The following is a 15,942-nucleotide window of genomic DNA, read 5'->3' as shown; positions in this document are numbered from 1 at the left end:
TTTTATAATTAAGATCAAAATAATAAATTTAATTTTTTTCTTATAAAAAGAACAGGATGAAGAAGTATTAAAATAAGTATGCTTCGGTTTTCCTTTTCTTATCTCTGTGTAACAAGAAAATAATAATAAATGTGTTGGAAATTTTGTTGGGTTGACGCAGTTAACTTACAATACAATCAGCCGCACCGTAAAATCTAACGCTTAAATACATTGAGGGCCCCACTTATTCCTCTCAACACGGTTATCCGTTCGATTGGTCTATCATTGAACGGTGGAGATCCATCCTCCAATCATATTCTCATAATTTTTTAATTAATTAATTAATAAGATAGTAGCAATATAAGATACAAAATATTCTTTGGTTGTTTTGGCTTAACAATTCCCTCGAAATGTCGTTTTCAGTTTTGGGGCATCACGCCCTACCTATATAACTTGTTTCCCATTTTTACTATTTCTGGTTTCTAGTTTTCTACTTTCTGTTCTATAAAAAAGGAGAGCACAAACACAGCAATGCATTCTGAAAAACTTACACTACTGTAGAAATTTATTTTTTGTTTGATATTTGTAGATGTAAAGTTTTATGTTGTGTTTTATTATACATGAAATTTAGGGAAAACTTTCTGAAATTGATGAAATATTGAAATTATTATATTTGACGGAATTTTTTTTTTTAAAAAAAGTAGTTCTCTCCAATTCAATTTTAATGAAACAAAGAGAGATTAATTAACATTTTTACAAATCACATTCATTTTAAGTTACAAGCAGTATACAATTCTCCATAACTTTACTTAAATAATTAATAAATAGTTTAAACTAAAAACCAACATAATAAAATCTAATATTGTAGTATTAAATGAATCATGATTAAAAAAAATGGAAGAGAAAACTGTTGTTTTCTTTAAGAATGTTACTAAGGTGAAAAAAATTTAGAAGTACAAAATCTAGAAGATTATGATCTTGTGTAAGAATCATGTGTTCCCCCATAACCCATTTTTGTTTCCATGTTCTTTGTTCATTGACTACCCTTTCCTTTACCCTAGATAACTGGGCAAACCATAAGCTAAGAATAGCCCCTATCATGTACCCTTTCTTTCGTCCAAAAGGTTTAGAAAGGCATGAAATGATGAAGTTGCCATAATTATTTCCTTCATGTATAATTGAACAAGTCATGAGAAAATCCAAGTTCCAACGCCTCACATATCACCCACGCGTACAAAAATTAGTAAATTATCCGATAAATCAATTTCATTATCCTAGCAAAAAGAAATAGTAAAATTTAATTAGACTACATTAATTAAAAATAATAATTTTTTATTGTCATGAAAATAAAACATAATATAAAAAAATTATAACAATTTACCCATTTTACTCAATTAATTACTCTAGATTCCTTTCAATTAATTAATCTAGATCCCTTGTTAATTAAAAAAAACTTTTTAACTGATATTATTACAAATGTAAAATATTTACTAATTTTGGATGAATAATATTTACGAAAGAATTTGATTGATTATCTTTAATAAAAAAAAAATTCTCTTAAAAATGTTTTTTTGTCCCCAACACTCGAAGCAATATAATGTTGCAACTAAAGAAAATACTTTTATATAAAATTTAGGATAATTTTCATAAAAGATATTAACAATCTTGTAATTTATAATATTTTGTTTTTAAACTATAGTATATAAAACTTTAATCAAAGCATTCTAATTAAAATTTTAAAAACTGTTAGCAATACTGAACATGATCATTCAAATGTTGGACATTTGATTGATATGTTATAATTTGATCTTTGGTAAATCCCCGGATCTGAAAATGGAATAAACTTGATGGTTCAAAGGATATGAATATATCACTTACTAGACAACAAAATCAGCAAGACGTGACTAAACAATATGAAGTCCAAATGGTGAGAATCCAATAAGGACAGAAAGGATGTGAACCAAACCAATAATCCTTCCAAGAAACCATCCAAGAACACAAGAAAAAGGGAGATGGACATGGTGAATGTGAATTTTTGAGCTTCCCTTTGCCATGAACCCACCTCACAACAGCTGTCTGTGGCCATTAAATAATGAACAGTTTCTTTCCAAATAATCATTCATGGGTGAAATTTATGTCACTGCCTTGTGCCATTGAGACATTAACGAGTTAAGTGGGGTCCCTTTTTTTAAAGTTATGGGCACAGCTCTAATGGGTCCACTGTGCTGGCCTTGTGTATTTTTGTGTCTTCATGGGGTCTAACATAAGATAGAGCTTTTACCAATCATAAACTTCTTGGTTTGTACATTACCTAATGGACAATCCCAATTTGGTTTTAATAATGGTTACACAAAGTCAAACAGTCACGCACCAAAAGGGCATATTGGGACAAACCTGGCTTACTTGTGTTCATCAGATTTTCTATACCGTAAGTGTGTGTGTATTGTCTTTATCATTGTTTTGTTTTTGTTCTTTTTTCCATGCTGTTGATAATACACACTTATACTCAATTTTTTTTCTAGACTAAAAATATTTTTCACTAAAAGCAACCTTGATTGAATAGGAAATTCTATTTGTACAAGCCTTTCCCAAAATATGTAAAAAAAAAAACTCGGTTTTGATATTTTTTTAAATGCCATTGAATTTTGGGATTTGCATTTTGTGAGATTAATTGCAAACGGTGATTAGTTGAAATTTTTCCTATAACGGTAATTTCTAGGATTTAAGCTATTGTCAAGGTAAATATTTTTTCTTTGGAATTATATATCACAATATTGTTTTTTTCTAAACTTTGTTCATTTTAAATTAATTTTTTTATTGGAAGTAAGATATTCTCGTAATAGAAAGTTATAAGATTAACTAACTCTCTATGCCTAGAAATCACATAAGTGTGTTTTGTCTGATTTCTAAATTTGAATCTCAATTAATTTATCAACAGGGATTTATTTGTAAATTTGTTAAAAGAAACATATGTATCTACACTCAAGTGTTTAAACGGTATTACCTCCCTTCTAGACATTGGAAAGAAATAAAGAAAGACTAAAATAAGTAAATTTTAGTTTTAATTTCTACATTGTTTTTATTTTTTTCTTTCTAAAATCTAATACTTTTACTTTCCACCGTGATTATGAGATTAGCTTGCTGTTTATGTGTCTAATTTAATGTCATGCGATCAATTTAGGTGACTCACAATAATAAATACTATTATTTATTTGTTTTAAAATAAATTCTAGAGATTAAAACAATAATTTTAAATTTTAGAAGAATGGAAACTATTTTTTTACAAACACTAAAATTAAAAACCAGAAAAAAAACTAATTTATTTTACAAAAACTAAAAAATATTTAACCCTAAACAAACTTAATTCATTTAAATCGCAATCAGCAAAATGATCAAACAGCATGCTTTCCACATCAACTTGCAACTACTCTAATTGTACTAACGCATTTATACTTACATCAATAAAGTGGCCAATACTTAGAAAAGAAATAAACCATTTGCAATTATAAAAAGGAATTTCAATTAGGTGGGTCTTAAAAAGGTATCATTGGCTTCAAAGACTAATAGTTGGACAAGAGATTCTTCTACGTAAAAATTATGATCGTGATGTGAATCTTGTTTGGCATTTATCGTTGGAAATGGTGTAGTTGCGGAAAAGGGTGGATAACCATTAGTCCATTAGAGTTAGGTAACCATGTTTTCAACTAAGCTTATGATAACCAATTCAGCTAAGTGGTCTTTTCTTTTGACACTTCCTCGAATCCTTGCATTAAAAAAAGTGCTTAACCCTTTTTACCACTAGGCATGCCCAAATGTTTCCACCAACTAGAAGATTTTTATGAAGTGTCTGAAAAAGTTGGAGATATAAAATTTGGTTTAAATTAGGGTAAAAAAAGAAAAAATCATGAATTCGAATATTTTTAACTGATGTTTCTAATTAAATTAATAAACTATCATTTAAAAATATATAAAAAAAGGCTGCAAAAGTTATCTTTCTTGGTGGGACACAAAGTTGTCTCAACTTTTTCTTCCTCATTTTTCCATTGAGTACTTCTACTAGCAATTACTTTAGCGTGTTAGATTACAACAATTTCCTGTGTACTTTTTGTATAATTATTATATGAATGCACGACACTCTTTGAATCTGAGAGTACATTATGCATGTTTAAGACTAATAAACAAAGTATAAATACTTGCAACTTGCAAATATAGAAGGGAAGCTACAACTATAAGTTAGGCTCACCTTTTGAAAAGCGACAAAGGCTTTATGGAGCTAACTAGTAACTACTATGGTTGGTAGCACTTAACATTACATTCACGTTTGGTAAACTTGAACGCACTTTTTCTAATCGTACGCAAAAAAGGTATACACCATTCATATATTTTACACCGAACCAATATTCAAATTCAAAATAGGGTTTACTAAAAACACATGACTTTAAAGTAGATTAGTATTCGATTAACCAATTTACAGGCAAAGCAAATCAGTCATGTACTTATCATTAACTAAATTTATTAGTATAAGATTGAGCTATACATGCACAGAATATTTTTCAAGGTAGCATGTCTAATAGTATAATAGTATATACTTTTTTTCTTTAAAATTAAAATTCACTTAAGATTATGCAAACTTTTGTACATTTTATACTCTTAATTTTAGTTAGTTCTAAAACCCAGCTTTTTCCTTTCCACAGAGTTATCAAAACGAGTTATAGAGTGTGTATGGCAGAAGAAATTATTTATAATATATTTGATTTTATTTTATGATATACGTAATTGCATAAGTGTTTGAGAGAATTTATAGAAAAAGATAATGATATGTGAATAAATTATTTTTAAATTGTTTTAATATATCCTCCAAGATAATTTATAAAACAAACTTATATTAAAATAGTTTTGATCTTGCTTCCTGTTCAATTATTACAACAACTTATATTAAGAAATTACGTGATAAGGACTTATTCGATAAATATTGGACTCGTTTGTTATATATTTAAAAAAATGTTTCTAGTGTAAAATGATCTTGTTGTTATTTAGTTGAGATTTTTTTAAAAAAATAAACTAATTTATGTTTATTTACAATCATAAAAATATTTTAAAAAATAGCTAAATTTTGTGAGAAGCTATTTAAAATAAATTTTAATTTTAATTAGATTTTATATGCTTTTTAGTTTTTGATTCTCTTAAGAAATTGAAATAAACACATTAAAAGCAATTTTTTTAAAAAGTAATTATTTTGTTAAGAAAATTATAACAAATGAGCTTAATTTAGTTGTTTATCCAAACATACTTCTATGACATGGTACTATGGGGGTGAGTTAATCTGGCTTATAACCTTACCCTCTCACTTATGATAAATGTTTTTTATATATATATATATTATCAATTGACCATTTATTGAAAAATGTCCAATGACACATATATAAGCATAGCATGTTTAAAGAAGAGCACTGCATCTTAAAGAAAACCAACAAAGTTTAACACAAATTTGATTATCTAGCTAAAGAAGATTTTGTTGAGAGAAACAAAAATTACTTTCATGATCTTTATGTTACGGATATTAGTCTCATACCTTTCGACTATGAGACTATTTTGTTTTAAAAAAAAAACATAAAAACCAAACATACTCACAATTGCCAATAATGCAAGAGTATTACATATAAAAACATCAAATAAGGCACGCATACTCAAAATTGCCAAATTAGCAATCCTGAAACCACATTCGTTCAATCCTCTTTATACGAAATAAAACATTGTTTCACATGGATAAATGGGCCATTCACATGATTCAAAAGCAATCTTTGGACTTTTGTTTTTGGAAGCACATTCTGTTGGGCCAGAGGGCCCATTCCAAAAATCTCTGTGTGTGTGCATCTGCATTTCCTTCTCCTCCTTCTTCTAAAAATTTGCCATTGTCTCTTCCCTCCATTCACGCTACGCCTCGATCCACCATCTCCAATCCTCCTCCCTAATCCCTATTCACATTTCACAATCTCACACTACCCAATTTCCCACATTCCAAAACGCAACTGCGACACCGCCGACGAGGTTGTCGTTTCCACGTTTTCCCGCCACCCACATTCCCGATCAAGTTGCCGTTTTGATGCCTCCCACGCGCCCCTACCAAAAAACGAATCGTGGGTTTGGGTTCCCAGCGATTAGCATCAAATGCAGCTATCGAAACGAATCGTGGGCCCTCGAATGGTTGTGAAAGGAGGGGATTCGAAGAGGTTAAGGTTGTTGCTGTGTTGGCGTGTATTATTACTACTTTTTTAATCAATTAATTAAATTGATAATATTTATAGAAAGAGGAATTGTTGGGGGCGAATTGGGGATTTGGATTGAAGTTGTTGTGGATGGTGATGATATTGAAGGGAGAGCGACGATGACTGGAGTGTCATTGGGTGTGCGCACAGGGAGCTATGGGACGCTGCAGCAAAACGGCACCGTTTCTCCCAAGCCCATGCTTGTGCGTAGACCTTCAAAGACGCTCCTCTACAACCCCAGAGAGAAAGAGAGGGGTTTCTTTTTCTTTTGCCGGCTACTTGGAAGAGGCAAGGTCGCAATGCTTCTCATGCTTGCCCTTGGCCTCTGTGTTTTCGTTTTTGGTTGCTTTACTGTTTACAGAGGTTAGTAACTAACTTAGTCCTTTTTTTTTCATCTAGAGAAATTATTAAATAATCCGAGAATTCGATAAATAATCAATAATACTCAACTACATGTTTGGTGAAGATTAGTTGGACCAGAAAGTCCCCACCATGTAATAGTTTCTCATTAATCCTTGTTTACTCAGGAATGGAAGTGTTTATGATATATATGACTCCTTATTTGTTGAGTTGTAGAAATCAATGACATTTGTTTTAAAGGTATACATACTATCGCATTCCCAGAAATGACATTTCGCGGAATATTATGACTAGGAATGTTATTCCCTAGTAAATTCAAGAATACCTTTGGTTAGGTTTTATTATTTAAATATTCCTAGGGATATTTTTTAAAATTCAGAATGTTTCGAATAAAAAAATAAGAGTAGAGATGTGAGTTATAATTGGTTTGGATAATAGCTTTTCCATCTCTCACCATGGGAATAAAAATGAAGTAAAACAACACGTTATTACTTTCTCAGACATGATCAATACTTGAGGAAGTTTGTTTCAAGGTATAATATTCCATTTTACGGAATCACATTCTTAGGAATATTGTAACTAGGAATGTTATTCATCAGAATATTTAAAAATATGTTGATTAAACTTTATTATTCCCAGGAATGGTTTTTCAAATGCAAAACAATTAGAAAAAATGGAAATAATAATTGATTAGAAAATAAATTCCCATATTCCTGTGGGAATATAACTTTCCCACCCCTCATCCCGAGAATAAGAATGAAGCAAAATAAGGAATTGTTACTTTCTCGGACATGAACAATACATGGAGATAAATTTTTAAAACTCATGACAAACATGGTAATTATATTCCCAAGAACAAATCTTTAAACCTTAAAACAAAAGTTTCTTGGGAATAATTTTTAAAGCTCATAAAAAACATTGAAATATTACATTCTCAACTTTGCAATTTTGGAATAAGTTTTAAACCTTGAAGCACACACTTTATAATCTGTTTTATTTTGCTTCTGTGTGCCTCTTAAGATATAATATAATGTACCTTAGAGTTTGGTTTGCTATCATTTCAATGACACCGAGCATCTTATAAATGCGTTCTTAAGATAAGCCATAGTATAATATGTTTCAGTTTTGTTTTTTTGGCACTTTTACTTGTCTTGTTTGTTCTACTGTTTTGTTTTTCTTTCTAAAGTTGAAGACATATTGGTTTGGTTAAGAGTTAAGTCATCATTTGAGATGTCGTGTTTTGGATTAGAACTTTCACTGGTTCTTATACCTGTGTTTATCTTCATAACCTTTTGATTATCTGCAGTGTAAATTCTGTATGTTTTATGGTGTGTTTTTGGCATTGTGATGAACTAGGTGGAAACATCAATAGTGAAATTGAAGATACGCGATCTTATGCCATTACTAGGTATGAATTTTTAAAACCTCGTGGAGTAATAGAAGACAAGTCAGAGGATAGTAATTCTTCTAGAGTGTTCTCATTGACAAGTAGACATAGAAGTACAGCTAGGCCTCCTCCTGCTCCTAATTCACTGTCCTTGTCCAAGCCAACAAGAAAAAAGGGATATTTTCCTACTTGGGGACATCGTTGTGACCATTTTGCATTTCCTCCTCCTCCACCAGCTGATAGAAGACGACCTGGACCACGCCGTAAGTCTTGTTTTTCCATTTGGCCTTGTTTTCAATTCTTAATTCACAAACATCTATCTTGAATCTGGGTAATAGCATCTTATTTACATGTACACACAAACTGCATATTTAGTTATTGTCCTCGTAGGATTCTGTTAATTGGGTTCTTGCCCTCTTCCTTTTCAGCATGCCCTGTGTGTTATATTCCAGTGGAGCAAGCTATAGCTAGTATGCCAAGTTCCCCATCAGAATCTCCCATACTTCGCACTTTGACATATGTGCATGATGAAAATCCAATTGAAAGTGAGCCACATGGTGGCTCTGATTTTGGTGGATACCCTTCTCTGGAAGAAAGGGATGCTGCTTTTAATATCAAAGAGACCATGAAAGTGCACTGTGGGTTAGTTCATTTTTGTTATTTGTATTTAATTTTCTCACAACTTGGAGATTAATTTTCCTGGAAGAATTTTTAAAAGTCACCCACATTAGTGCCCCACAAGTATAAGTGTTTTTTTATAAACTCTTATCAGATTTGTCAAAGGAAGCAGACCTGGTCGCCAGACAGGATTTGATTTTGATGAGGCGGATCTCTTAGAGTTGGATCAATACCATGATGTCATTGTTGCATCTGCCATATTTGGTATGGCTTATGACTAATGTATTATAAAAATACCTTTTGATGTTTGTTTTCTGCTTCACATAGCTCCCTTTCATCTATACCAGGAAACTATGATGTTATACAGCAGCCCAGGAACATCAGTTCAGAAGCAAAGAAAAACATTCCTTTCTATATGTTTATTGATGAAGAAACAGAAATGTATATGAAGAATGCCAGTATTTTGAGTAGCAGCAGGAGAGTTGGATTATGGAGAATCATCATTGTCCGTAATATTCCTTATGCTGATTCTCGGCGTAACGGAAAGGTTGATTGCTTACTTTTTCCTTCCCACTATTCTATTGAGGTTGAATAAAGATTTTTTGTTACATGCCCCCTATTTCTAATATCAGTGCATCTACAGGTTAATGTGTGGAACTTACTTTATATGGTCTCAAGATGCTTCTAAACTTATTGCAGGTTCCAAAGCTTCTTTTACACAGGATCTTCCCCAATGTCCGATATTCAATATGGATTGATGGGAAGCTTGAGCTTGTTGTGGACCCATATCAAGTTCTTGAAAGGTAAAAGCCAAGTTATTAAAAATTGATTTGGTTTTTATTTCTTTTGTATTTAGTGAAATAAATTTCTATTCACCATTGTTTATCAATAAGTTTCTATTTACCATCATATATACTTGAGAATAAACAATGATATTGTTTGATTCCAAGTTATGTTCTGATGAAATTATATGATTTTGTTTGTTCAGTTTGTTATTTATCGACTTTTATCTGGCAAGTTTTGGATTATTGTAATAACAACCATATATTTAAAGAATTTTCTTATTATTGGCTAAATTATTTTCAGTAGACTTACATGATTGTTAGTTTTATTTGTTATTTCCAACTTCAATGATGCTTGAGCATATCTTTTACAGTTTGATGTGATGCAGTCAGAAGCTATCAAGCTATTGATATGATCTATAATATATTAAAGGGAAATTTCAAATAGTTATCTTTTCTTGGTATTTTCTAAGAAGAATTGATTTTTCTATTAAATCTTATAACTGCTATCAATTCACATATCCCACTTTCTAAATTGAATCTTCTTATTACATGATACGGGTTCTGGTCTCTATTTATATTTAAGTTATGTTGATCAAATGGCACTTATTCCCTTTACTTTTGGTGCACTATAGATAACTGATGCTTATTTAACCGAAAAGACTTTCGTAATGTCACAATAATAACTTGAGCATTGTTAATGACTATCCTTAGGACAATGGCTAAGGAATTAAAACAGATAGTATTAGATGTAAAATGAAAGTATTTAATATCTTGGTATCCAAAAAGCATTTAATTACTTCCTTTTTGAGTAATTAGAAGCTCTATTCATTAAATAATATTGTTAAATGGAAAATATTATGTACTTTTTAATGAGTTCCCCCAAGGAAGTGTGGGGCAATTAACCAATACTCAATAATTTGTCACATAACTGTTCTTGAATAACTTAGGCCTTTTACAAATTCTGTTGCATGTGAAGTTGTGGAATTTATGAATTGTGATGAGAAGTGGTAAACCCTTTCTCTCCTTGCAACCTCTTCACTATCGTGGTTGTTTGATTCAAATTGATGTTTGTATATGATTATTTGACATATGCGTTGCTTGCTTGACAAAACGTGCATGTTTTTGAACTTTTATTTCATGAGCTAGGGTTTTCCATTGTTTTGAACAATGTTCATTTGTGTGTACATTTTATTCATTTAGCTTTATTTTACAACACAATATATGAAGAGGGATATATGTCAACTAATTTCTAATTGTATATTTTTAATATCTTCATTGTCACTGCCTTTTGTATCATCCAGGTTCTTGTGGCGCCAAAATGCTACTTTTGCAATTTCAAGACACTATAGACGCTTTGATGTATTTGTTGAGGCTGAGGCTAATAAAGCTGCTGGGAAATATGAAAATGCTTCCATTGATCATCAAATTCAATTTTATAAATACCACGACGGTTTAACTCATTATTCCAGGGCTAAGCTTCCTATAACTAGTGGTAGGAACAACAGACGAACAGTTTTCATATATTCATGCCTGCATATGTAAAATGGATTATGTGTGGAGATTTGTGCCTGTGCTTGCATATAATTGCTGCCTCCATCTTAAAAATCTGAAGTATTGCTTATGGCTGAGTTTCTGCAGATGTTCCTGAAGGTTGTGTTATCATAAGAGAACACATTCCAATTACAAATCTCTTTACTTGCTTATGGTTCAATGAAGTTGATCGCTTCACTTCCAGGGATCAGTTGAGCTTTTCCACAGTAAGAGACAAAATAATGGCAAAAACTGATTGGAGTATTAACATGTTTATGGATTGTGAAAGACGTAACTTTGTGATACAGGTTAGTATTTGCGTCTTGTCTTGCCGTGTGCTATGTTAGTTGTTGGAAAAGCTAGTTTTTGAATTCAACATGCACTTCCAAATGTCTGGGGTTTTGTATGTGACCTCTCATTTTTAAAACATGCACTCCCAAATCTTTGCACTTTTATGTCTTGTGAAAACTAACTTAAGTTCTTTTAGCATATGTGTATTATATTTCCTCTTCAAATTGTTTGGATTTTTATGTTGGTGGTTCTTGATAAATAATATTAGGCTTACCATAGAGACATATTGGAGCAAATGCCTCCTCCAGCTGTTGTAACCCGGCGTCCTGGTCAACCTGCTTCTTATACCAGTAGGCCTCAGATGAAGAGTCATCCTAGGCGTGGGAAAGTAGACAAGAGATCAGGTTCAAAGCGTCATCATAGAGTAGTAGGCACTGTTCTTACGAACCACATGTTGATTTAGTGTCATCTTCTTGCTAGAGGTTTTTTGGTTCCTTTAAGTGTAAATGCATGCATTCTTTGTTGCAAATTATACTTCAAAGAGCCCCCAACAGTTTTGATATTGTTGCTTAATGAATTGTAAATATCTTTGCTATAACTGACAAGATCCTTACTACCTTTTTCCAAAAGGGAAAGAAAACAAAAGGGGGTTCTCAGCAGTGCATTTTGCACTCTTGAATTATTAATTTCTCCTCCTTCTGCCTAGTGTTGCTTTACTTGTAGAACGTTTTTGGCTACTGTTAAAATTGTGCTTCTGTTGGCTGTTCGTAATCATGCTTGAAAATATTAACAGAAATAGCATTTGGCATGGTGTGAAGAAAAACAGATAATTAAATACATGTTTGGTTTTATTTATCTGTGAAAAATAATTATTTTTGATTAACTTTTTAAGGTAGTTTTTGAAAGATTATTTTCTAGAGAAAAAGTCTTTTCTAAACATGCCCTAATGTTTGATATTTTTTCCCCCCGAAAATAAGTGGAGTTTTGTAAAACCTAATCAGTGTTATAAAGAATCAAACTGTCCGCAACAGCTACAGCCTTTACTGTTTTCAGATGCTTTAGGCATTCAGTTTGTTAGAGAACATCAGATTTTTCTGTTCTCTCTGCTCTTTTGTTTGTCCACTGACGAAAAAGAGGAGAGAAAAAAGTATCCTTACGAAGTTAGTTACATTAAAAACTAATTGAAATGATTTACAAGAGGAAGATAATATTACTGTAAAAAAAGAGAGGAAGATAATATAATTTGAACATCTCTTTGACGACAAAAAATAAATTTAATCTATCCACAATTAATGGTGAAGATATTTTTAGAATGAGAAATAGTAAGACACTTTAATATACTTTTCTGTCTCATAATTATCCTCCTATATTTTTTGATGAAAAATTAATAAACAAATGAAAGAGAGGTATTATTTATAAAATTAATCTTATTATCATTAATTTATTCATAGATTTTGTTGTTCATCATTAATATTATAAGAGATAAAAAAAAATAATTAATGTTATATTGAAAAGTTAAAATGATAATTATTGAGACTTATCTTTTTTTCACATGATAATTATTACGAGATGAAAGTACTTTTTTAGCACAAAATCTATTATTAACTGAAATTTATTGAAAATATTTTTTTGGGTGGGATTTAACTTATTTAATGAGTCTTTCTATCTTCACTTTGTAGCTAATAAAAATATCTACAATGCCCATTAGCTTAAATGGATTATTTATCTTAATTTTATGGGTTTTATATTTCACATAAATTTAAACATTCTACACAAAAGTTTACTTCAATATTAAGATTACTAAAATGAATGTTTGACTTAATTTTACTAGTCCTATAATACTTGAAAATATGTTATTTATGGTATAAATTTATTAAGCAACAATGGCTATGTAAGTAATCTATGTCATTTGCTTCAATGAAAAAAAAAAAAAGAAATATTGCTTAAAGTTAAGCATCTCATGTAAGCAATCCATTGGAGAAATAATGTGTAAGACATGTGTATTTAATATACTTCTTTAGAATATATTATATATTTATGACCCATGGGATCACTTAGATATTAACATGAAGTATCTATTAAGTTTGTTTATGACTAATTTTTATTAAAAAAATTAGTTGATTATTTTAAAAAAGATCTTTCTTTTTATTATTTTTTTTCTATTCAAAAGATTCAAATTCAAAAAGTTCTTTAAGAAAATCTAATATTGTAACTCGTACCAATGAATTGTTCTAAAAATATGCAATGATTAAAATATAGATCATGGGAGTATATTTTTGTGAACAGTCGACGTGAATAGAAAATAATTATATTTTTCTATTCAGCCCAAACTATTATTCGGCCGAAGTTAAATGCCAATTTCTTGAAAAGAGTTATAATATTTTTACTTTTATATTTTATTAATTATTTCTCTAGTTTTCCACTCCGATGTTACTTATTTTATTTTTTCTCTCTCATTTTTTTGTCTCCTAATTATAAAAATAATACAAAATACACGTATAGAAGTATCATTTCTCTAAAAAAAAAACAAAACAAGATATTTACAATTCGGGTGGCGGATCACAGATTTTTCTTTCTGCCATACTTATCCATAAGATAAAATAACTACAAAATTATCAATCGGATCTAGAAATGAAAGCTCCGTTAGTATTTTGAAAATAATTCAAAATGGACCAACCAAGTGTGAGATTAGATACTCCAAATGGGGCCTACAAGTTTGAAAAGACAAAATACAACGACTAGATTATCTGAATAATCCTATGTAGACCCACAGTCCACACCATGCTTTCAATTAATTTCTTAGTGGAGCAAGAAAGGAGGCCACCAGTAAAGTATGGCAATTTTCTGCATCAAGTATGGAAGCAATTTATGAGGCATTAATTTATAGTAACATATAACAATCAACTTTGGTTCATCAAGCTCTATCCAAATTCAATCACCAAATTTAATCCTCTCCCTATTATGTAAGTACTTTATATACCAAATTGAATTTGGTTTGTTCAAATTTGTCAACAAGTTAGGATCAAGGTGAACTTCTGCATCCTTTTGCTACTATGTTTGAAAAGTTGATACCAAATTGAATTTCGTTTGTTCAAATTTATCAACAAGTTAAGATCAAGGTGAAATTCTGCATCCTTTTGCTACCATGTTTGAAAAGTTGAGTAGACTGAGCCATGATCTATTGCAGCTTCTGATTTGTTAGTGGTTGAAATCCTAAAGGGTAATGATCAGGATTGGTCATGCCACAGGTTTGGTTCTATTGTTACTAGTATTATTATTATTATTATTATACTACTGGTGAGTAAATTAAAGTAACTAGAGCTTGAAATTTCAACTGCCTTTACTGGGGAAGAAGCCTAATTGAGTATTGAAAAGTAAGAAACGAAAGACTTTCACAGTGGTTTTGGAGCAATGGGTGGTTCTTCTTGCTTTTTCATAATATGTGTTCTGCATTCTGCGATAGCTTTGACTTGTGGATCATTGATGGTGTTTTATTCCAAAGAGATAAGGGTGTTGGGGCATGGACCAAAGACAGCAAGCAAGCTTCAAGGGTCAACACCCCATGATCAGCTTTTGATCCAAACCTCAGATTCCTTCTCTGGCTTGCTGTTGTTCACAATAGGCTTCCTTGTGTTCATGGTTGCTTGTGTTAAGGACTGGGAGTTCCAGAGTTTCTTTGCCAAAGGGTGTGTGCTTCTTCACATCTCTATGGCTGTGTGGAGATTCTACTTTGAAGGAAAGCTTGAGGATCTTGCACATGACTGGCCTAGGCATGCTGTTGGGGACATTGCATTGGCCACTTCCTGGCTTTTCTTTCTTGTGTACATGTGGAGGGAGAAGTATGATTAGTTAGTTATTGTTGTAAAGTACTATAAATGTTAGGGTCTTACATCTGAAGAAAAATCTTTGGTTTTGTGTTGTGATGCTTGTTGGATTCCTTTGTGTACATCTGGTAGAGTTTTCAGTGTAAATTTATCCATAATTGACACCTCTAAGTTAAGAGTAAAGTAAATAATCCAGTATATTTCAACACATTTACATATATTTCAATATAGATTAGAAGCATGTTTGAGAATTTGTCGTAAAATTTTGTTTGACGCAAAAGTAATTTTGCCGACGTACGGATCATAATCTTTTCTTTTGCATTCATTTTGTTTTATCCATTGGATTTGTATTGGAACAAGTGACGTAACATTTTCAAATTACAACTATAAATCAAACATGTACTAATCTAGTGGAAGAAGCTAACCTTCCATAACGTAGTAAATTAAGATTTAAATTTTTATTAAAAGAGATGTTTATATTTAATAGCTAATTGTGTCTCAAACAAAATTATCTTTATAAAAAGATACTCTAATAAACTAAAAGGATACATTAATGAATAACTAGTATATTACTTATTTTATCCTCTAAAATCAGTTTGCTGTAATTTAATGTTAATGACAGTATTTAAGCTACCAATTATAATCTTTAGATTCTATACAAATAAACTTCATGGGAGATTAATCCTTACAGGATCAAAGAGCTTGATTCTCGACTATGTTAGTGGAAGAATATTTTGCTCTGTACCTACGAGGTACGTGAGAAGCACATGCTTGTAGAAAATTTTCATGGTTTTACAAAGGAATCAAAATAATGGGGCATGGCAAGTGGCAACCTCTCTTCCTCTCATGTCTGTTCTATACGGTTCTTGAGAGAGACAAATTTAAAGATTCCACAACTTGTT

General features: G+C 31.0%; 2 protein-coding genes across 2 annotated transcripts; both read left to right on the top strand.

Moving 5' to 3' along the window:
* The first annotated feature begins 5,691 nt into the window (after positions 1-5,691).
* On the top strand, positions 5,692-11,902 carry LOC100810918 (probable hexosyltransferase MUCI70). Its single transcript, XM_003539549.5, has 9 exons — positions 5,692-6,608; positions 7,962-8,255; positions 8,421-8,634; positions 8,765-8,874; positions 8,958-9,157; positions 9,310-9,413; positions 10,697-10,887; positions 11,034-11,233; positions 11,485-11,902. The coding sequence occupies exons 1-9, from the start codon at positions 6,365-6,367 to the stop codon at positions 11,677-11,679; spliced, it is 1,752 nt and encodes a 583-aa protein (XP_003539597.1). The 5' UTR covers positions 5,692-6,364; the 3' UTR covers positions 11,680-11,902.
* A 2,064-nt stretch (positions 11,903-13,966) lies between these two features.
* Positions 13,967-15,223, top strand: LOC100791650 (uncharacterized). The gene has a single exon (XM_006592847.4). It carries the CDS (start codon positions 14,628-14,630, stop codon positions 15,063-15,065), a length of 438 nt encoding a protein of 145 aa, XP_006592910.1. The 5' UTR covers positions 13,967-14,627; the 3' UTR covers positions 15,066-15,223.
* Positions 15,224-15,942: the final 719 nt, after the last annotated feature.

Source organism: Glycine max, chromosome 12 (assembly GCF_000004515.6).
Source record: "Glycine max cultivar Williams 82 chromosome 12, Glycine_max_v4.0, whole genome shotgun sequence".
Classification (NCBI taxonomy): domain Eukaryota; kingdom Viridiplantae; phylum Streptophyta; class Magnoliopsida; order Fabales; family Fabaceae; genus Glycine; species Glycine max.
This window is presented reverse-complemented; position numbering and strand designations above follow the sequence as displayed.

Excerpts from the sequence above, each read along its gene's own strand:
- LOC100791650 (XM_006592847.4), top strand. The coding sequence starts at position 14,628 with ATGGGTGGTTCTTCTTGCTTTTTCATAATATGTGTTCTGCATTCTGCG.
- LOC100810918 (XM_003539549.5), top strand. The coding sequence starts at position 6,365 with ATGACTGGAGTGTCATTGGGTGTGCGCACAGGGAGCTATGGGACGCTG. Across the intron at positions 9,158-9,309 it reads ATTCTCGGCGTAACGGAAAG|GTTCCAAAGCTTCTTTTACA; the intron begins GTTGATTGCTTA and ends AACTTATTGCAG. Across the intron at positions 11,234-11,484 it reads GACGTAACTTTGTGATACAG|GCTTACCATAGAGACATATT; the intron begins GTTAGTATTTGC and ends AAATAATATTAG.